We start from the raw sequence: 24128 nt of genomic DNA on the forward strand, positions 1-24128 counted from the left end.
ATAAATGTACTGGTCCCACAGAAGTTTTGCACTGGTCTGCAATGGGTCTATTTTTTTGGTCCTTGTGCCATCTGGCGGTCAAAGTGAGGAGAACAGTTTTTGATATTTTTGTAATATATCAGAATATGCCTTTTAGAGTAGACCATGAAGAATAACTGCTTTGATATATATATATATATATATATATATATATATATATATATATATATATATATATATATATATATATATCTGTCTGTCTGTCTTTCTGTCTGTCTGTTTGTCTGTTTACACTGGCGGCCAAAAGTTTGGAATAATGTACAGATTTTGCTGTTTCAGAAGGAAATTGGTTCTTTAATTCAACAAAGTGGCATTCAACTGATCACAATGCATAGTCAGGACATTACTGATGTAATAGCACCATCACTATTTGAAAAAAGTAATTTTTGATCAAATGTAGACAGGCCCCATTTCAAGCAGACATAACTTTAAAACCTTATCCTTGAGTAATCATGCTAAATTGCTAATTTGGTACTAGAAAATCACTTGCCATTATATCAAACACTGCTGAAATCTATGTGGTTCATTAAAAGAAGCTTAACATAGTCTTTGTGTTTGTTTTTCAGTTGCCACAGTATGCAATCGTTTACTGTCATAGGTCATGAGAGCTAACAAAAATATTGAAACATTAAAAGCCACAACATGTTTGTTAGATCCAATACCAACCAAGCTCTTAAAAGAGGTATTCCCTGTAATCTCGGAACCTCTTCTTAATATTATTAACTCCTTGCTATCCACAGGACATGTCCCAAGAAACTTTAAAATGGCAGTTATCAAACCGCTTATTAAGAAGCCACAACTTGATCCTGGAGAACTGTCTAATTATAGACTGATTTCAAATCTCCTGTTTATGTCGATAATACTAGAAAAGGTAGTATCCTCCCAAATATGTTCATTTCTACAGAGAAATAGTATATATGAACTTTAGGATTTAGGCCTCATCACAGTACAGAGAATGCACATATCAGAATTACAAATGACTTGCTCTTATCAACTGATCGCAGCTGCATTTCACTTCTAGTGATTTTAGATCTTAGTGCTGCATTCGACACAGTAGATCAGGACATTCTCTTGAACAGGCTAGAGAATTATGTTGGCATTTGTGGAGTTGCATTAGCATGGTTTAGGTCCTATTTAGCAGACTGCTACAACTTTGTATATGTAAATGAGGAATTGTCACAGGGATCAGATTTTGGACCTCTGCTTTTCTCCTTGTATATGCTTCCCCTTGGAGATATTATCAGGAATCGTGGAATAAATTTCCACTGTTATGCTGATGATACCCAGCTTTATAGTTCTTCTAAACCTAATGAGATTTCACAATTCTCCAAATTAGCAGTGTACTAATGAAATAAATGATTGGATGGCCAGAAATTTCCTTCTACTCAATTCCGACAAAACAGAGGTACAAATTATTGGACCAAAAACATCTAAAAATAAGATATTAAAATATAACTTAACTCAACGGGTGTACTGTTACATCGTCTTCAACAGTGAAGACCTTAGGTGTTATATTTGATACCAATCTGTCCCTTAAAAATCAAATTTCCAATGTTTGTAGAACAACATACTTCCACCTAAGAAATATTGCTAAATTACGACACATGCTCTCTGTTGCTGATGCCGAAAAACGAATGAATGCGTTCATGACCTCAAGATTAGATTATTGTAATGCATTACTGTGAGGATGTCTAGCAAGATCAATAACTGAACTTCAATTGGTTCAAAATGCAGCAGCCAGAGTGCTGACGAGAGCCAATAAATATGATCATATTAGCCACATTTTACCATCGTTACATTGGCTACCTGTTAAATTTTGTATACATTTTCTGGGTTCTATTAAAATTCTGTTAACTAAGCTTAGAATGGTCTAGCTCCGCAATACTTAAGTGAACTTCTACCATGCTATATTCCATCACATTCATTACCATTGCTAAATTGTGGTATGTTAATAGTTCCTAGAATATCAAAATCCACAAAAAAGTAGATCCTTTTCATATTTGGCTCCTAAACTATGGAAAAGTCTCCCTAACACTGTTCGAGATGCAGACACACTCCCTCAGTTTAAGTCTAGACTAAAGACTCATCTATTTAGCCAGGCATGTACCTAATTTATCCCTCAACTCACAATTAGGCTGCTTTAGTTAGGTCTACCGGAACCAGAAACATTGATCGTGATCTATAATTCTGCAATAAGTTGAATGGCATCTATGCTAATATTATTTTATTTGTTTCCCTGTCTCAACCTCAGGACTCCTATCCTTAGGTCACCAGAACCAGCTGGATCCAGCTCCATTCCTGCTTCATGTTGTACTCCACTCCTACTTGTCGCTGTGTGATGATGACTAAAAGCAGCCAATGCCAGCCAAACATCACTTCAGTCTATTACGATGGACTTCAGAGGATGAACTGATATCAGCTCCAACCATAAGACATGGGATACTTTATATACCATTGCCTGAACCTTGGACTTAGGATAGACCTCACCGAAATTACCTGCCAGGTTGAACTGCGATGCACCTAACTGATCTCTGCCTCGATCATCTCGGTCTAATGATGGACTACACTCTTGAAATGGAATACATAGACTATCATTTAATTGCCAACAAACCCTTCATCAGCCAACTAACAAGGACAATTGCATCTATGTGAACTTCTGCAGTTATCTGGGATTGACTTCAAAGACATGAATCATTTAATCTTACAGTTCAAACAAATCCTGTGTTTAAACACTGACCCTTAACGCTTACTTAGTTTAATAATTTCAAGCCATGACTTGCACTATACATAAGTAATATTGGCATTATATTCATGATGTTAGTCAGAGGGGAACTGGCTCCCACAGTGAGTCTGGTTTTTCCCAAGGTTATTTTTTCTCCATTAACCAACATCTTATGGAGTTTTGAGTTCCTTGCCACAGTCACCTTTGGCTTGCTCACTGGGGTTATACATACAATTATTATTTAATTACTTATTTTTTACTCTTCTGTTAAAATGTGTGTATTATATGAGCTGTAAAGTTGTTGAAATAGCCATGTACCGAGATTACCATGTTTACGGCATTTTGTCATCATAGCAACGAAGTCCTAAAATTGGCTATAACTTTACACAGAAAAGTTTACTAAGCGATTATATCACAATATTGTTTATGTCTTGTGACCATAGTTTTGAAACAGTGAGTATTTTAATGTTTACGCATTGGCCCCCATTCACTACCATTGTAAGTGCCTCACTGGAATCAAAATTTTAGCTTTTTTAATGAATAGAAGGGACAAGTTGAAATAAAATGTGTCCTAATCAATATTATGCCATACATTCTGTCTATTGAGTTTAACTTGAACCATGAATCTGGAACCCGGAATTGGCCTATTCTGGTAATAATAAAAGTTAATAAAAACAATAAAATCAAATTAACCTTGAACAATAAAACTGTCATTTTGGCAAATTTGCGTTAATATTCAGTACGTTAATATTCCTATTATTTATTTGTTTTGTTTTAGTTATATAGAATCAGCTGTAATCTGCACAAAGATAAATACATTGTGACTCTTTTGTTTATCTGTTTATTACAGTGAATAATTAGGTTGACAATTTGTATAGTCGAATTTTCGCGCCTTTCAACTTTAAACTCCTGAGCCACTGTGCGGCGCCATCACTTTACCAACGGCGTTTATTTCTGCAGATGCACGCCACGAAGAAGCAGAAACGGATTTCTTCTCCCAGAATGCCTCTGACTTCCTCTTCCCTTCCGCGGCCAGAGAACGTAAGTGTCTGTTAGAATCCTACTGCAGCGATTATCAAAATATCCCCTTTGAATCCAGTTCATCTTGTGGTTTTTTCTCGCAATAACACATCTAGATGTTTATTTTAACCGTATATAATGTGCCTTGAGAATATGGGCCGTCACAAAACACAGAATCGCTATATTTGGTCACTTGTTCAGTGATAGCCCGTGAGCTGCCATTAACTGGTCTCCGCAATAGACGGCATCTCCGTTTCGAAAAGTTTAACCGCACGTGCTCGAAAGGTTCGAGGTCAAGTATCAATTCTGTCTGTATTGTTGTTTTTAGGGTTTTTGGTTAAGTTATGAATAATAAGCTGGCACAATTTATATCTAAGCCTGATAATGTTAAGTTGTCTGCTCTTCCCGTCCAGGCATATCTACTCGTGCGGTTCAATTAGGTTTTTTTTGTAGTAAAGGGTCGTTTTGTTTCGAGAGTCTTAAGAGTTGTTCTTAAAGCGAGGGCTTTATTTTTCATGCCTTTCTAAACCGCTTTTCTCATATTGTCTCTGCAGATCTGCAAAAATGGTCCGCTACTCTCTCGACCCAGAGAACCCGACTAAATGTGAGTCGAATGCTTATTTTATATATATATATATATATATATATATATATACATATACATATATATATATATATATATATATATACATGCATACATACAGGTGAAACTCGAAAAATTTGAATATCGTGCAAAAGTTCATTAATTTCAGTAATTCAACTTAAAAGGTGAAACTAACATATTACTCATTACCAGCAAAGTAAGATATTTCAAGCCTTTATTTGATATAATTTTGATGATTATGGCTTACAGCTTATGAAAACCCCAAATTCAGAATCTCAGAAAATTAGAATATTACATGAAATCAATAAAAAAGGATTTTAAATACAGAAATGTCAGCCCTCTGAAAAGTATAATCATGCATATGTACTCAGTACTTGGTTTGGGCCCCTTTTGCATTAATTACTGCCTCAATGCGGCGTGGCATGGATGCTATCAGCCTGTGGCACTGCTGAGGTGTTATGGAAGACCAAGATGCTTCAATAGCGGCCTTCAGCTCTTCTGCATTGTTTGGTCTCATGTCTCATCTTTCTCTTGGCAATGCCCCATAGATTCTCTATGGGGTTCAGGTCAGGTGAGTTTGCTGGCCAATCAAGCACAGTAATACCATGGTCATTGAACCAGGTTTTGGTACTTTTGGCAGTGTCAAGTGTCAGTGTCCGTGTACTTTTGGTGCCAAGTCCTGCTGGAAAATGAAGTCAGCATCTCCATAAAGCTTGTCTGCTGAAGGAAGCATGAAGTGCTCTAAAATGTCCTGGTAGACGGCTGCGTTGACTCTGGACTTAATAAAGCACAGTGGACCAACACCAGCCGATGACATGGCTCCCCAAACCAACACAGACTGTGGAAACTTCACACTGGACTTCAAGCATCTTGGATTGTGTGCCTCTCCGTTCTTCCTCCAGACTCTGGGACCTTGGTTTCCAAATGAGATGCAAAATTTGCTCTCATCAGAAAAGAGGACTTTGGACCACTGAGCAACAGACCAGTTCTTTTTTTCTTTAGCCCAGGTAAGACGTTTGACATTTGAAGCCCATGTCCAGGACCCGTCTGTGTGTGGTGGCTCTTGATGCAGTAACTCCAGCCTCAGTCCACTCCTTGTGAAGCTCCCCACACATTTGAATGGCCTTTTCCTGACAATCCTTTCCAGGCTACGGTCATCCCTGCTGCTTGTGCACCTTTTTCTTCCACACTTTTCCCTTCCATTTAACTTTCTATTAATGTGCTTTGATACAGCACTTTGAGAACATCCAACTTCTTTTGCAATTACCTTTTGAGGCTTTCCCTCCTTGTGGAGGGTGTCAATGATGATTTTCTGCACAACTGTCAGGTCAGCAGTCTTCCCCATGATTGTGAATTCAACTGAACCAGACTGAGAGACCATTTAAAGGCTCAGTAACCCTTTGCAGGTGTTTAGCTGATTAGAGTGTGACACTTTGAGCCTACAATACTGAACTTTTCACAATATTCTAATTTTCTGAGATTCTGAATTTGGGGTTTTCATAAGCTGTAAGCCATAATCATCAAAATTATATCAAAAAAAGGCTTGAAATATCTTACTTTGCTTGTAATGAGTCTATATAATATATTAGTTTCACCTTTTAAGTTGAATTACTGAAATTAATGAACTTTTGTACGATATTCTAATTTTTCGAGTTTCACCTGTGTGTGTATGTATGTGTATATATATATATATATATATATATATATATATATATATGTGTGTGTATGACGCATGACATATTGTTCAGATGTTAAGTAAAGGTCTGTCTTTTACAGCATGCAAGTCGAGGGGCTCCAACCTTCGTGTTCACTTCAAGGTAAGGTTTAACCTTTTTTTTTTTTAAAGTAACACACATTGTACCTTTTGAGTGCTGGTATTTACAGTGTCTTTATAGGACAATATGTATTTGTAAAGACGACTGCATGATATCAGGTTATTCATTGCTGCAATACTTGACCAGAATTAGTTTGCAATTTGTGGCTGCAATGATGACAACTTAGGACACCTTTGGATTAATCATGAAACAAATCATGCGTTATTTTCTGAGTAGCCACTATCTGTACAGTTTGTAATGCGCTGTTTGAAACCTGTACCTGAAACTGCCCAGTTAAGGAGCTTTTGTCAACTTTTTGTTTTCCCTACAGAACACCCGTGAGACTGCTCAGGCCATCAAAGGCATGCACATCCGAAAGGCTAACAAGTACCTGAAGGATGTTATGGTCAAACACCAATGTGTTCCTTTCCGTCGTTACAATGGTGGTGTTGGTCGTTGTGCTCAGGCGAGTTTTTCCTTGAAACAGGCTTTTACAAGCCATTCTGTCCATGTTGCTTTGATGACAGTCTTAGGACACCTTTGGAATTGAACATGAAAAAAATACTGAGTCTTGAGTAACATGTAGTTCAAGTCTATGGATCAAATTAAGTTTTAAGCCATAAGCATCTAGCTTGCTTATTTCTTTGTTATCCTCATTTAGGCCAAACAGCATGGCTGGACTCAGGGGCGCTGGCCAAAGAAAAGTGCAGAGTTCCTGCTCCACATGCTGAAGAATGCAGAAAGCAATGCTGAACTCAAGGTACTGCTGTATGAGAGGGTGCACTGTGTATGAATCATTTTTATCTTGGGATAATAGATTCTATCAATTATTCTTGGAGGGGGTTGATCCAGAAATGTTAATGGTCATTCACTAATGTTATGTTCCAAACCTGTATGAGATTGTTGGGGACTAACACCTTTAGTCAATTCACTTTTCATTTTTTTCCCCTTACGTTAAGTGAATGGTGACTGAGAAACATTTTATGTAACACCACATTTTGTGTTCCATAAAAGTCGTACAGGGTTGTAACTGCATGAGGGTGAACTTCCCCTTTTTACTGGCCTGAATGAATACAGATTTTACTAAAAGGGATCTGATTTTGGATTTATCCCACATTGTCATCCTATAGGGTTTGGATGTGGACTCTCTGGTCATTGAGCACATCCAGGTAAACAAGGCCCCGAAGATGCGGAGGCGCACTTACCGTGCACATGGACGCATCAACCCCTACATGAGCTCCCCATGCCACATTGAAATGATCCTCACTGAGAAGGAGCAGATTGTTCCCAAACCAGAGGAGGAGGTGTCTCAGAAGAAAAAGGTATGATTGCATATGTCCTTCTGATTTAAATGTTTAAAATTGGTTGTTAGACTGTATGCTTGGCTGTAATGATGACAACTTAGGACACCTTTGAATTAATAATGAAAAGAACTGAAATTCTGAGCAGCCATGTCAATGTTTGATTTGAGAACCAGTGGTCTAGGGATGTTTTGGTATCTGTATCTGGTGAATGCATAACCATTGGTTGCTTTCGGCCTCTTTGCAGGTTTCCCAGAAGAAACTGAAGAAGCAGAAGCTTATGGCTCGGGAGTAAATGTAAATAAAGTCCAACATTCGTTCTACGCAATGACTCTGTTCTTCTATTGTGTGTGTGTGTATTCTGTTATTTTGATATGCATGACATCTTCAGGCAAGATGCCACACTTGTGGTTCAATCACTTGGTAAAATAAAGAGATTCTGTGTCATTAAAATGCAGAACTTAAATTACTGCAGTAAATATGTGAGGTGTTAATAAGATGAAGAAATTTGATGAAACTTTTGACCTTCCAAAAAAAAAAGTCTAGCAGATCTGTTGCCTGGTTATTCAGAAAGCTGAAATCAATGTTTATTTTTGTAATTGTTTGGCAGTGCAGAAATTAAAGTATTTGGTTAAAAACACACATGCCAAGTGATTACTCTATCCATTGAAACCTTTTGACATCACCCCACTAGCAATGAAAGCTGTAGGTTAAGGCCAGTGCGATGTGAACAAAGAAGATTGAGTGTTATATTAAGCATAACTAGATAAGTTTGAGGTGAATTGTTTTTTGGGTTTTTTTTTTTGCACCTAAATATGTGGTTTGTTCATATTTTGGTTGTAATGGGATTAGCTACTGACCACAGTTATTTATTAACCAAATCTTTGAACAATCCTCGCAACATCTGCACGGTCAGAGCTAGAGGACATGACTCTATAGTCACCACTAGAGAGCAGTGTAATACTGTAAATCGTTCCAGATCCGCAAAGTGACCATTTGTCCGATGGTAAGGAGAGATTCAGTTTTAAACCAGTTATGGCCCAATGCAATAAGGGCAAAATGATTATTTTTTTTTTTCTTTTAATGATCAATTCTACATCTTATTTTGTTAAGCTTAATAACTTAAATGAACTAATTGTGACCGTTGAGTGGAAATGTATGCTATTTAATGCATACTAGAGTTCACAAGTTAACCCTTATAATTTTTAACATTTCAGATGTTGGGTACAATTGAGCTGAAGGCCCCCCTGGGGTAAAAGGCATATTTTATTCGATCTAATAATCTAATTGTTTATAAAATGTTGCCAATTAATGTAACTAATGCAAATTACTGAAATTACCATATTTATTTTGAGGCAACATATTTTTTGGTTTTGTTCTTGGTGATTAAATTTTTTTTGTAAATTGTCCAATAAGTGAAAAGACTGCATTTGGGGTAACACATATTGCAGGGTTCATAGAACATTGTTTTTCTTGGGTAAATATATATATTTTTTTTGATTCTCCCCAAATTTGGAATGCGCTCCACAAGTCCTCGTGGTGGTGTAGTGACTCACCTCAATCTGGGTGGCAGAGGACAAATCTCTGTTGCCTCCGTATCTGAGACCGTCGATACGTGCATCTTATCACGTGGCTTGTTGAGCACGTTACCTCGGAGATATGGCACATGTGAGGCTTCATGCCATTCAGGCATCCACACAACTCACCATGCGCCCCACCGAGAGTCAGCGTCTTTACTTGCTGAGCTACCCAGGCCGAATAGATAGGTGAATAGATTTATGAAGAATGCTCAAGGTGGACTCAATATATATATATATATATATATATATATATATATATATATATATATATATATATATTTTTTTTTTATTTACATTTTTTTTTTATTGTAAATCTAAACGTTCACTTTCAAAATAGGAAAGAAAGTGAAAGTGGAAATTTATAGTAAAAAAAAAAAAGGACTTAAATGTTGATCTGTTTCTCATCCACACCTATTATTTAGCTTTTGAATACATAGATTTAACCAGTGAAGTTGTATGGATTACCTTTATATACCGTTATATAATTTTTGGAGCTTCAAAGTTCTGGTCACCATTCACTTGCATTCCAAGGACCAACAAAGCTGAGATATTCTTCAAAAAAATCTTCGTTTGTGTTCAGCAGAAAAAGAATGTCATACACATCTGGATTGGCATGAGGGTAAGTAAATTATTAGAGAGTTTTCATTTTTGGATGAACTATCGCTTTAAATTCTTTGCAATAGGCTTTGAGAACATACATTTTTTTTATTTCTTTTTTGGACAACGCTACGAACCAGGATATGATGTCGCGCGAGAGGACTTTTGGTATAAAAAATTATGAATCACAAATAGCAAATACTGTTTTATTAAAAAAAAATAAAAAATACAGTATATTGTCTACTCACTTTCCTGCAACAATAAATATCGCAGCTTTTAAATGTGTCTTCTTTGAATTGAGCCAAGAGGTCAGCGTGTGACGTTTCGGTGTCCTATTGGTCGCGCGTCCTCTTGTACGAATTCACGGAACTTTGTTACGCAGCGTAGAACGGATTTTTTTCGCACGAAAAACGTGTCTGCTCAGCTGCGTTCGGATGCGTTTGAATGGGAGTGAATAGAACGGAGCGCGAAGTGTAGTGTGACCACCCCTTAAGCTATTTCACTCATTGACCACAAGGTGCCGCGATAATTTCAATTTGGCTACAAACTGGTGGTTTCATTTTAAAATGAAAAAGATAGCGGATATAAAGAAACGCCAAATAAAATAAATGAAATTAGTTTATTTCTTGTTGCCTTGCACAACTTTGTTACCGAGTATCTCCAAAGCCGGCTCTCATTTTCATTAATTAGGCCTAAGTAAACTGTTGTTGAATCGTCATAGTAAATTAGGTAGTCCAGATTTGCAGCTTTCTGTGTCTGTCTTTTATTTAATTACGTTTCTTCAGAACTTAATTCATTCAGAAGAAACCACAGTTAATACAATATTGCCTTGTGCTCTAAATAAAAATCTGAGTATCTCTAAATAAAAATCTAAATAAAATATCTCATAAGCAGAGTGAAAGATGAAGATGGAAACGTTTTGATCCACGGAGACTATAATCTTGGAATTATTAAAGAAAAAAAAAGATGCATATAATCACTGATATGTACACGTATGTACTATAGCTGAGGTCAAATAAAGTGTTTTTTCGAACTTCGTTATTCTGTGATTTTATGCTGATTTATTTCCCAACTCACAATGAGTTTCAGCTCTGTTCTAAAAGCTCATAAGATACCCGATTGGCTCCACCAGCACAGATGGCCCTTTATTTAAGAAACAGATCTCAAATTGACTCGATTGATTTTGTCACCTTTTTGTATTTAATAGTGGGTCGGATAGCAGCTCTTTTAATGTGCAAATTAAAGCGGTGATAGAGAACCAATAAGGACAGACTCCTAAATTCAGTTCAGACACTCAGCTGACAAAGGCCACGTCACTACTGGGTTTACCCAATCACATAGCAATGAGCCCCTCTACTTTCTCAGACACACTTGCGAAGTTTTGACTCTTTGCTGCAAAAGACAGCAGGTTGATGAAAATGTTTTATTATCTTCCAGATCTTCATGTGAACTACTCAGAAAGACTAGCTTTTTATTTATAGATTTCAAAAGCCTGAATAGGCAGCTCTCTCTCTCTCTCTTTGATGGGACTGTGCTTTGTTTTATCATGCCATATTTTCACGATTTGCAAGATCTAAAAGAAGAGAATGGATTTCGTCAGAGGCGATGAGTATGAAGCGTCAGTACAACTGAATCGGAATTTCTAGAGAAATTACTCAACATTTTGTTTGAAGACTTTAGACTGAAAGGTATTTTAATTTTTTCCTCATCCAATATTTCATTTTTTTTTTACGCTGCTGAGCGTTTTGACATTAATTTTCATTTCGCGCGGGTCTCCGTTCTTTTGCTTCTTGCGAATTATTTAGTTTAAGTTATAGTATTTGGTTATGTTAGCGGTGGGGCAAATGGACGGGTCTCGTCAGAGCGCTTTCCTACTCAACACCCCACCTTTGGCTGCTTTACACAGTATGACCGAAATGAAGACACCACTTTACCCAGCCTATCCTTTATCTTCCACTGGACCAGCATCCTCTAACTCTCCGACTGCTACCTCCCCAAATCCAGGTGGTATCCCCGTTTCTTCCCCGGGGATCAAAACGTCAAATGGACTTTCAACTTTTGTATCACCCCATCAGTTCGCGATCGCCACACCTCACGGAATAAACGACATCCTCAGTCGACCCGCGGTGGTCTCCTCCGGTGCGGCGGCTGCAATCGCAGCATCTTCTCCCACTGGAATCTTGTCTGGACTGCCCCGTTTCAGCAGCATGAGTCCTCCACCGTCTCACGGGCTGTATTTCAGTCCAAGTGCCGCTGCAGTCGCGGTGGCTCGCTATCCGAAACCTCTGACAGACCTTCCAGGCAGAACTCCAATATTCTGGCCTGGAGTTATGCAAAGCCCGCACTGGAGAGACGCCAGATTTGCATGTTCACCACGTAAGTAGACCATTTATTTACAATACAACATTCATACAGCTTGAATAGAGATTCAAATTTCCCAAGACTGCAATATATTCATCCAATATATTACTTGATATTAATAGTAGCCTAATAGTAATAATAACAATAACAATAAAACAATAGGCTATAATGGTAGAATGACATTTTATCCTTGCTTCCACAGATCACAACTCAGTGCTGTTGGACAAAGACGGGAAAAGGAAACATACACGGCCAACGTTTTCCGGGCAGCAAATTTTCGCTCTGGAAAAAACATTTGAGCAAACGAAATATTTAGCTGGACCAGAGAGAGCGCGGTTGGCCTACTCTTTAGGAATGACAGAGAGCCAAGTAAAGGTAAGACGTCACTTCAATAGTCCTAATAATTTACTTAAGTGGTGATGACAAGGAAAAACCCGTAACTGACTTTTTCCATCATCATTCATTTATATTAAATATTACAACGGAAATTAGATGTAGGATCGCCCTGAGAAAAAAAAAGAAAAAAAAGAAAGTTATTTCTTGTTCTCATTCAGATATTTAAAGTTATTTATAGTTATTTAATTTTGTTTAGAAAAACTTTTAAATATGTATGGCTTTATAATAATGTACATACATGATTATAAATATTCAATTTATATTACTCACCCATTTTTTTTTATTCAGTGAGGGTGGTTTGACAAATATAGAGATTTCAAGAGTTTTCTCTTGAAGCTATAATTTGACCATGACAAAAAAAATTAAATAAAAAAATATTTTATTTAAAAATAGTTATAACTGGGATACATTTTAAATTGGTTGCTAAATGGTTGTGCATTATTTTCCGATAGCCTATCTCCCATTTGTGTTTTTTTTTTATCCAGATAAGTAGCTTGTCTTTCTAGCTTGTGTGGATTAAACCAAGTTTTATCTCATTTTTAATTGCAAAGGTGTGGTTTCAAAATCGAAGAACAAAATGGAGAAAACGGCACGCGGCTGAAATGGCTTCGGCGAAGAAAAAACAAGATTCGGAGACCGAAAGGCTGAAAGGGGCCTCGGAAAACGAAGACGACGACGACGACTACAACAAGCCTTTAGACCCAAACTCAGACGATGAGAAAATATCTCAGTTACTGAAAAAACACAAACCAAACTCAGCTCTTATTATTCACACGTCGGAAAACGAGAGCTCGTAAGACGGAAACAGGCAAGGGGTTGTCAGTCATTTGAGGCGAAATTCCTCAAGAAGTGTCAAAATAATGTAGGCTACTGTTTTTCATCATGTTTGAGCTCTGGTTTTGGTGGAAGGATGCACATCAGAGGAACATGCACTGTCGGAGGAGCTGAACGTGCATCAGTGTCTGCAATAGACACGTTTCAACATAAAGACAACGGTACTTTTTTTGTAAATTAACGGCGTGAGTTGTATCGCATAGGAATTATATTACTGTGAATATTTATGTGTCAAATATTTTGAAATGTAAACATGGCAGAATTCGTTCACCCCGCTTCAGTTTAATCTTTGAATTGGACTTTGTGATTTGCATACTCATATCATTAATTTGTATTGTTTATCATCCTGAGAATAGTTGGGTGGATGTAGGCTAATATGCCTCGGCCCTTTGATCCTTAAAAATAATCAACAATGGAAATATAGAAAAATGACAGAATTGACTACTAATGGTAAAAGACATCTGAGTTTCATTTTATAGCCTAAATTAAGGCTCAGGTAAAGGATTGATCTGGCCACAAAGTGTAAATAAACACCTAACAATATATTTGTAATATAATGCACAGTGTTCGTTCCCCAATGTTAGAATGTTCCATTAATTTTTTTTCCATGATTAATTTATGGTATTTTAAGTTTGTAACAGTGTTTGAATCCTGCAAAATGCGTCTTGCAGGTTCGTGTGTATTGCACTTTTATTTAATAAAATGTTTAATGTTATTTTGTTTTTATTAATTCGCATAGGCTATTAATATTTTGTCAATAAATTTCAACAAACCTTTCCATTCGTTTTGCAATTGTTTTCGGTGAGATGATATGAGGCTTCGGTGAAGTTTACTCTGGTTAACTGCACTATTAGGGCACTATTAGAGTTTTTTAAATGCAATTCAAAATAATAATACTAATTATTATAATAATTAGTATGATTACATTTAGCCTATCTGACATTTTTAATGCAATGTCTCATCACACACTCTGATATTTTACATTTAATTCATCGTAATTGTATTATATGTTCTACGTTTGATGTTTCACAGTCACACGTAGGCTATTTCAATTAATTTATGCATCTGAAAGACACTTTAACCTGCGAAATTACGTTTTTTATGACGTAATTATGACGATCACTGCGACTGATGAAAAAAGGACAAATTGGCATAACTGGCAATGATAAAAGAGGAATATCCTTTTCGGTTGTCTTCAGTTTATTTAGAAATAAGCAAAAAGCCTCACGGATATGTCAGCTGATGGCGCGATTAGATCACCGTGTTGTTTGGAAATTGGAAATCACTCAACCGATTTGTTCTCAACAAGCCTACAAAACATCTCATGTAAGGTGAGAGAGGAGAGGATGCACCATGCTTGGTAGGCTATTGTAATTTTAGAAAATATTTTGAGCTGTTGAAGTGTTGGTGTTTTTGAAGGACAGCGGGTCCAGTGCTTCTCCACAGTTTATCTAACCTAAATGAACCATGTATTTGGAAGCGACACAGTATTTTCTGTTAGATTACATTCACTACTTCTGACAGGCCTGGCTGCATCTTAAAACTACAAAATCGAATTCACATTTCAACTACCCACATATGGTCATTTAAGTAATTCTAATAAGCTTTTGTTTTGTTACACGTTTGAATAAGTCATTGTTTTGACAATTAAAGAAACATCACATTGTAATTTGAGAGTTTGCCTTTGTTTTAATAACGTGACATGGTAAACACATGATGTATAGCCATTTAGTAAAGTGTTTTCCATTTTTACTCTGAAATGTTCGAATTGACAAAACGATAAACGACGTCTCATGTAGGCCTATACTTGGAAATATGATGTGTGAATCAAACCTACAAATAGAAATGTAGTTCAATATTCAATCAAATATGTTCGGATGAACCGATAAATGAGAAGAATATTAGGCTACCAATTACAAAGTACAATTAGGATATTTATAAGTCAGTACTTTTAATACATTTGTTGCTAAATGTCTGATGATTTGGTGCGTCATTATGAATTCTGTTATGGTTTTGTGATGTAATTATTACGTTCTAAGGACATTTGAGCTTTTCGAATTAGAATCCTTTGAGAAAATATTAACGGTTTAAAACATTCTTACCATTCTCTAACTACACAATAGTTTTGCGTGACGTAAATGGAGAACAAACTTATTCCAGCTAGTGAGAAAGTGTTTTTTTTTAGTGGTCTAATCGATCTTTACCTCTATATATATACATACATAATCGATCTTTACCTATATATATATATATAGAGGTAAAGATCGATTAGACCACTCAAAAAAAAAAAAAAAAAAAACACCTTCTCACTAGCTGGAATAAGTTTGTGTATGTATATATATATATATATATATATATATATATATATATATATATATATATATATATATATATATATATATATATATATATATATATATATACCCGAGCACATGTTTTGCATTGTTTTTCAGTTTCTCCAAATCATAGGCAGCATTGTTTCGTTTTCAATATTCCTAGAAAATAAAAATAAAATAGAAAATATGTATATATTACAACGTGCAACGAAACACATTGACTCACATTTACATTAGTTTGTGAAGAATGAAACTTCCTTTAAAAGTCGGCATTTATGTTGGAAGTAATACTTTTTGCTGGCACATTTTACCATTGAATGCACACATGGGTTTTAGTAATTGAACTGTCTTCGTCTGTGGTTGCAAATATCAGCTGGCGGTTAGCTGGTGGATTTGACTTAACTTAATAAAAACTGAAAATTGAGACAAAAATAACTTATATATATATATATATATATATATATATATATATATATATATATTTGATTTTTTTCTAATACCATGTAATATTTATCCTGATTTACAAATACATCAATGTGTTTTTATTGCATTGCTTATATCCTAGGCTCAATCACTGACGAGATCCTTCAGCATGTAAAACTCTAATGAATCTATCTATCCTTATTTGGCTACATGTGTAGGCCAATGACCTGATGTCAATAAGGTATCAAATTACTGTTGAGTGAGAGCTTAATGAACTCTCATCTGCAATAATTAATCTCTGATTGCTTCACACTAAAATACATTCATGACTATGGTCATTAATTCTCTTACTATAAGACCATTTAATTTTAGGATATCATAAAATGAGCTAATACAAAAGAATTAGTGCTGATTGGCGACTAGCAATTCATGAAAATGATTGATTTAGTGACCACCTATTTACAAAAGAAAATGACAAATAATACCGTACATAAGTCTTGTCTCTTAAAAAGTCCTCTACTTTTGCATGGCAGAGAATAACTGGTGACATTGACAAGACTGGCCATATAAGACTGGTATGATCATTTTTTTTAAGATTAAAGCATTATGGGATAATGTCAAATTAATGAACATAAAGTGTCCTTAGTGTTACTGGCATTAGTGGTTTACTTATTTTATCGGGTTGTGCTTTTACTGTTGTTAAACACTTTTGCAACCATAACGGCATACATTTACACCACAAACCAATTCTATATTTTTGAACGAACAGTAATAAACTAGACCGAATGACATATGATGGTAACAGTAATTATATCATATTTTCTATATGATCAACTTTAAATGTAATAAAGTCAATAGTAATATAGTTTATCTTATTATGAGTGAATGTTGTGGTGGTTCTATATTATTTCATTCCTCTTCATTTCAGAAGATATTTAGATTACCTATCAGATGCAATGATTTAATGAACAAAAACCATTGCCACTTAACTTTATTGTAGACCAATTTTCATGTAAATTTAAACTCAGACACTTGCATTTTTTAAAATGCCTTTAACAAAGAGGAGACAGCAAGATATGAAGGCAGAGCATGTAAGCAGGTGAGAAAGACCTGGTTCCCCTGTTCTGGGTAGAATGATGATCCATCACTGTGGTCCAGGTATGGAGAACATGGTGTCTAGTTCCTCAGGGGAGAAATGTTAGCATCTGCTGAGTGCCTGCTGATCTAGTGCCGTAACTGCACTGTCCCAGGAACAGTTCCCAGGCTGCAGCTGGCCACATGATCCTGGGTCAGTGCTGGTCTCCCATCAGACACTTGCTGGAAGTGAGTTTAATTAGTTGAGAATTAACAGTTGCTTCCTACAGCCCTTTCCTGAGAGGACATGCATGCCTGGACTTTGCAGTTTATCACCAGATTGTAATGTGTCCTGTTTTCTATGAACATATGAACCCAAACAGTAACATATTCACACACTTGTAATTACAACTAAGTCACATGGGTGTTTTTCATTTTAAACACTCTTGCAAGCCTTTCTGTTTACATAAAAAGACACAGGATTAACAAAGATATTCCACCAATGCAGTTCCATGATTCCTAGTGACAATGGATATCTTCATCCATGGCATTTGGTAAGATATCATTTGACATTTAGTGACTAATTTGCTGATACTGTGTGTTTTGGAAAAAGAAACCCATTGATGTGCTCCCAGTTGAACATGTACTACAAGAGATTACATTCAAGACTGTCACAAGAGGCTGTAGCTGCAGGGAATGAATGCTGGCTTACATGTGCCTGAGGCCTTATCTCATTCTCAAGCATTTGGAGTGTCCTGATAAAGAGCACCTTGGGATCCCCTATTATGAATATACCGGCAGCCGTCTCACTGATTGTCACAGTGCAATGAGTTTTCTGGGAGGTATTAAATGCATGGAAGATTTTGTTATTTTATGCTCTAATTTCCCCTTTCATTTAATTACTAATGATTACATAAAAAGCCCAATCAGTACTTTTATTATCCATAACAATAAGATGTTAATGTATCTCATGTGTTACATGATAGTGAGCATACACAAATACAATTTTAAATGCATAGCATGCATGTACAATACATTTAGAATGAAATCCTATGTGATTCAGGTGATTGTGGAGGTTTTGATAGGAGGTTGAGGTGTGGTCTTTTGAGTATGTTTGTAGGCTTCATGAGCTGATGGTTCATGGGTGGTATGAGCAAACTCTAGTGTTTATAATCTCCTGTAATCTATTCTAATGATGTTCTCATAATCTGTCAAAGCCTCTAGTCACAGTAGCTTACAAACAAATCCAGATTGTGGTAAACAACCTAAGTTAAGTACATTTAAGATAATCTGACGGTAACACTGGTTCACAATGTGTATAGAGGGGACAGTTTTTGTGGTAATGGTTTGGTGTAGTTAGTGAACTACATGAGATTGGTAACAAATTGTCAGTGGCAGAGCTAGGGGTGGCCGTGGCCACCATGGACCGAAGCCTGGCCACCCCATTGGCCACCCAACTCGCAATTGCCGTTTTAGTCATTTTTTGGCACAATTTAGTTCTTTAGAGGTGAAATCATCTCTGTACAAATTTACAAACTTAACATGTGTGTACACCAAGGTATACACTCTCCGTCCCGGGTGTCATTGTATCCACTGCAATCCTGGTAAACAACTTTACAAATAATAAAAAATAATACATGAGTTTTAACTGAAGAATTAATTTAATGCTTATATAAAATTATAAGCTTAACATTCTGCATTTAAACCCTCCAAAAATTGGCCCCATTCACTTCCATTGTACGTAAGTGGCTCACTGTAATCTCGATTTCTGCTTTTTTACTTTTCTTTCTTTTTTTAAGAAAAGGAAGGATGAGTCAAATAATTTTTTGTGGTAATCAACATTATGCCACAAATTATTATTATGATCATATAATATTGCATTATTTATGTATTGTGACATTATGATCTTCATTTGTTCATTCTTATGTTGTTCCTAACAGTTTCTTTTTAAATATAAAATGAATGCGAGTGAGTGAGTGTGAGTAAAGGATGACAGAATTTACATTTTTAGGTGAACTATCCTTTTAAAGTGGACTGTTGGCATTTTATTCAATGCTTGCGGTGGTGGGGGTGTAGGTGGGGAAATAATGACAGAATAAGCACCCTCAACAGACGGCTCAGGCATGAATAACGGCCCTCATCGGCCAAGTCCTGAGTTCTGCATTTTATTAGCACTAGCCATGCTAAAATAACGCGCTAACACATAGCATAGTGCAGCAATAATAACCTCCTCGATCATATTTTAAAAGTCACGTCAAGCCAGGCCAGGATAATTCATCTCTATGCAAATACATCAATGTCAGCCCATTAGTCTATTGCTAAAGTGTTTTTTTTATTAAAATACATTCTTGTCTTGTCCTTTCTTCTTCTCTCTCTCTTTTTTAACTCACTCCCAATAAAACATGAGCCCTATTGCCCAAGAATTATAGCAACTATTAGAGTAACATATGGACAGCATGCACTCGGAAAATAAAAACCAACACACAAAGTAGCAGGGTCATGGTAGGGTACAAACACTTAGGAAAATGGCAGTGGAGTAATAGATTTCTCCCTGGCTGGCTGAGGAGACCCAGCATGCCACTGAAATCAAAGCCTTATTATACATGCATTTAGGGCTGTATTGTGTGGCAGAATACATAGCCCTCACACACTGGGAGAAAAGTTATGGCCTACAAAATGATGACTAGTGCGATGAATTAAAAAGACAATAAAAAGGTGATAAAGTGCACCCTTAATGTCTTATATCTTTTTATGAAATAAAAGTGGTGAAGAGGATCTGCCTCGTCTCTTATCATTCAGCAATAGTGACATTAGGCTGGAAAGAGAGAGAGAGAGAGAGAGAGAGAGAGAGAGAGAGAGTAATAAGCTGATGGTGTGCTTCTTGCTATTGGTGGAGACCGAGATTAATGTCACGCTGCTCCAAAGCTTTGATAAACTGCAAATATAATTATAACAAATATATTATATTAAATGAATATTTGATAAAATTATTGCAAACATTTATTCAGTTTTGTATGTTGATGCAATAAATGTTTATAAATAGTTTGTGTATGAAGCAATATGTTCTTACACTAACATCCACAGAATTAAAGGTGCACACAATAAAATTTGTGTTTATGTCAATTTTTGGAGGGTTTAAAGGCAGAAATGTGAAGCATATAATTTTATAAAAGCACTTAAATGAATTCTTCTGCTAAAACTTGTGTATTATTGCAATGTTGTTTAAATAATCGTTTCCCAGGATTACATGGTTTACGGCGTTACGTCATCATGGCAACAAAGTTGAAAAATTGGATATAACTTTACATAGAAAAGGTTAGTAAGTTATTATATCACACTAAATTCATATTAACTCACATACTCAACTACAGAGGGTAACCGGTGGATATTATGACCACATATTGTGTGTTAGCATTAACATTAGCACCATTAACATAAACATGACAAATTACACAATATATACCGTAAGACTTTGTTGTTTGTCATTGGAAACCTCTTGTGTAACCCGCACCACAAAACGTGAGGTGGTTAGCTGCTAATATTTATACAAAAAATTGTTTTATGAACCGTACATAGTATAGTCAGTATGGTACATTCCCCACACCGTTTGCTGTGTTGTGTTTGGCTTAATGTTGTGTTTTCACGGGCTGATTACCCCTTATAAGTTTAATGCTTTAGAAGGGCCAGTGGATCCTGTTTTGCCTGCATGAACACTGGATTTTTCTCCTTTATGGTGTCATTAATTTAATGCGGATCATTAGCTCTCATACAAACCCATGTTTTGACAAATGTGAGCAGTGAATTATGCACATAATGTACCGCGCCCGCCCATGAATGTATCACATGATAAACAGGAACTGCCCTGGTATATTACCGAAATGTGTTTCTGGGGGTGTCTCTCCCCAGACTTGTCACTCCATTACAGAGACAGCTCACTCAATAGCAGCTGTGTGTCTGACACATGCGGCCACTGACAAGCTTTTTATTGTGACTACCGGTGCATTCTGGCTTACAGCATTAAATATGGGGTCTGATGAAAAATTATGAAAAAGTGAACAGGGAAATGATATTCTCCCCCATCTCTGGGTGGTATTCTTCTGTCCTGCACATCTCAGTTTTGAAATATGGAAGTTTAATCTAACAGAGTGAATTTCATAGATGAGCTCTGGCTCATTTTTCTGCCATTTGTCTGAAATTGTAATATTTTTGCTTGTGACTCAAAATTATATAGATAAAGACATGATACTACTATGTGTTCACATTGTAGAAACTGCTGTGGGCCACTTGAATTTGAGTGATATTCACATCTTTAAGTTAAAAAATATACATACATATGTGGACATAACATTTAGCATCGCAGTATGTATCTGAAGGTGAATAAAACCAGCAACAGCTACATCAGGTAGATGTTCAAATTCTGAAATATTGATCAATTCACACTTAATTTCAAACTTAACTGAAATTGTTAAGCAAAATCTGAGAACCTTCATAGACATGATGTTGTGGTAAAAAAAACACAAAAAAAAACAGGCGGTCACATTTTTTGTCTGCTAAAATTGGTCTCTCCGAAAATCCAAACTGCCCCCAGTGGCCGAAGCTGGAAATACAATTGAACACATCTACATTGATTCATCCAATAAGAATTAACAAATATTATCCGAATGAAACATCTGAGTAGTAATTATATACTCAATATACAGTTTTAAATTTTCTTTGAAAACGTAGAAGCCCAAAAAAAAAAGAATAAAAGAAGATGTCTGGGCATGAAGATTCACAAATGATGGTGCTTGAAAGAAAATCGGCATAGTGGGCCGAATTTGGTGGGGGGACCAACATAGCAGTTTCCTGCATGATCAACAAAACCAAACTAAACAAAAAACCACATTAAATGAAAATTCTTTAACTATCGTCTCTTGGAGGAGACTATTATGTAGTGTTTCTCTTCTGCTACCTATTGAATTTCGATGATTCATGTATATGTTTCTGAGTTTTATTGCAAAGGTTAGAGCGTAAGTGAGAGACCAGAGCATGAACTCTGCGCAGCCTCTTGCTGACCGGCGCTAATATCTAAAATGCTTCTTATGACCTACTTATGAAGTCAATCTTTGAGAATCTATTGATCTGAATGCCAAATTTAAGGATGTAGGCTCATGCAAAGGGATGGACGATGATGGGCAAAGAAGAACTTAAGTGCATTGCTCTGACCTCTTGCCTCTCTTTTCTCTGATTCCCCACATGACCAGAGCCCCAGACGCTTCTCTCTGTCAAAAGTCGGAGGTCAAATGTTCCACCAGAGGTCATTTGCCATCAGTTTGGTCAGAGCTTAATTTAATATTTGGACAACAGACTGTATACATAAAAGAATAAAATGCTTTTAAAGAGGAGATTTAAAGACAGGGCGATCGCTAATTGAATGGAGTCCTGATTTTACTGCCAAAGTTGTTTAGGTGTGTATTTAATCAATGCTTAAGGCTCATAACATCCCTAGGTCATAGTCAGGCATATTTCCATAATCAATAATGACGGGACCTCAAGTTCAGCAGGCTATGATCCAATTCCTGCCTCTTTAATTTTCATAGAGATATTTGTCACTATTGCTGTCACTGAACATTGGAAGCGGCATATAAATGCTCTTCTTTGTCTTTGTTTTGGAAAGTAAGAATGCATTTTACATGCACTTTAATTGTATTCAGATTCGATAAAATTATAAATTCTTTGGTAGCTATATGCTTTGTACGGTCAAGTATTATTAATCCTCTGCCTCTTTATTTGAAAGCAGCAAGACAGTGTTGTGTAAGTCTAGTTTGTCTGCTGATACACTGTGAAGAAGAAAATATTGAAAGAGCATGTGTGCCGGTGAGAAACAGCAGTGAGATAGATCTATGAATCTTGCAAACAGTGTGAGACATGATTAACATGTTTGATCATGTTAATAAGTGATAAAACTAAACAGGCCATTTCTGCCATTTAATCACCTGAGGTTAATGGTTCTAATTTTTTGCTTCCTATTAAGTTTGAGTTTTTTCTCATCTCATTTTTATTTTACTTCATTTTGTTTGATTTTTATAGGCGTCTCTTTAGCACACATTGATGCCCCGAGCTGTTAAACTCCAAAGAGCTTCAATAAAACACCTCTGTCAGTGGCCTGCCAATAAAAAATGAAAACCCATTTAACTCTAAGGAGGTACAACTCCGGTTTGTGGCCAGTCAATAAAACAAACACAAACTGTGGGCTCTTGTTGAAACACACATTGCTGGTTTGCAATGGAGATTGCAAGGTCAAATGGACAATTCTAACCAACTTATACCAACACATTTTGGTTAGAAGTATTGTTTACTTTGACAGAAAGATGAAAACGTCCAGTTACATTTATTGTTCTTCACATGTAAAATTAAATTAGATAAATACACAGAGACAAAGTTGTATACCTTTTAAATGACTTAAAGTTAAAGCAACAAGCACACCATCTGGGAATAATTTATATCATTTACACACCCAAGGAGAATTTACTGTATCTGAAATACAGTATGATTTTAAAGTGTGCAAATAAGAAGTGGTTGGATATCTACCACCCAGTGGATCGGTAATCAAAAAGCACAAATGAAAAAAACATTGGTGGAATGACTTCTATATTAAAGGCAATAGTAAGAAGGTCTTCTCATGGAAGAGGGCAAAGTCTCAAGTCCCACTGGCTCTGGGCATGATCATCACACTGGCTGGAGTAATGAGGCCAGGATGTCCTACCTCCAGTGTGTGAGGAGAATCTAGATGAGGCATCAGAGTCATTGTTTACACTTGGAATGATTCCATCTGAAATGAGGCCCATTATGGTCCTCTCAAACACCTATCAGCAGTACCACAGTGGCCAGGGGTCAAAAGTTTAGTCTCCAAAGGCTGTGTTAATGCTTGGGAGCAAGCACCAGACATAGATTATATATGAAAGTCTGTTCCTGTCACACTTGTCCTACATAATCTAATACAAAAAGGTAGACATTCATATTAACTTACAGAGTAAAAACAATTCTT

At 36.3% G+C, this 24128-nt stretch overlaps 2 protein-coding genes and 3 non-coding genes across 5 annotated transcripts; all 5 read left to right on the forward strand.

The window, feature by feature from the left end:
• The first annotated feature begins 3778 nt into the window (after positions 1–3778).
• On the forward strand, positions 3779–7823 carry LOC127627615 (60S ribosomal protein L17-like). Its single transcript, XM_052104066.1, has 7 exons — positions 3779–3802; positions 4336–4385; positions 6162–6202; positions 6531–6665; positions 6861–6959; positions 7330–7521; positions 7748–7823. Exons 2-7 carry the CDS (start codon positions 4346–4348, stop codon positions 7793–7795), a joined length of 555 nt encoding a protein of 184 aa, XP_051960026.1. The 5' UTR covers positions 3779–3802; positions 4336–4345; the 3' UTR covers positions 7796–7823.
• Positions 6367–6437, forward strand: LOC127628282 (small nucleolar RNA SNORD58). The gene has a single exon (XR_007968633.1). It is a non-coding gene; the product is annotated as a small nucleolar RNA SNORD58 (small nucleolar RNA).
• LOC127628283 (small nucleolar RNA SNORD58) lies at positions 6712–6779 on the forward strand. The gene has a single exon (XR_007968634.1). It is a non-coding gene; the product is annotated as a small nucleolar RNA SNORD58 (small nucleolar RNA).
• On the forward strand, positions 7585–7649 carry LOC127628281 (small nucleolar RNA SNORD58). Its single transcript, XR_007968632.1, has one exon. It is a non-coding gene; the product is annotated as a small nucleolar RNA SNORD58 (small nucleolar RNA).
• Positions 7824–11493: 3670 nt separating the features above from the next.
• On the forward strand, positions 11494–13832 carry LOC127628134 (homeobox protein Nkx-6.1-like). Its single transcript, XM_052104836.1, has 3 exons — positions 11494–12053; positions 12241–12413; positions 12986–13832. Exons 1-3 carry the CDS (start codon positions 11504–11506, stop codon positions 13229–13231), a joined length of 969 nt encoding a protein of 322 aa, XP_051960796.1. The 5' UTR covers positions 11494–11503; the 3' UTR covers positions 13232–13832.
• Positions 13833–24128: the final 10296 nt, after the last annotated feature.

Source organism: Xyrauchen texanus, chromosome 34 (assembly GCF_025860055.1).
Source record: "Xyrauchen texanus isolate HMW12.3.18 chromosome 34, RBS_HiC_50CHRs, whole genome shotgun sequence".
Taxonomy (NCBI): Eukaryota; Metazoa; Chordata; class Actinopteri; order Cypriniformes; family Catostomidae; genus Xyrauchen; species Xyrauchen texanus.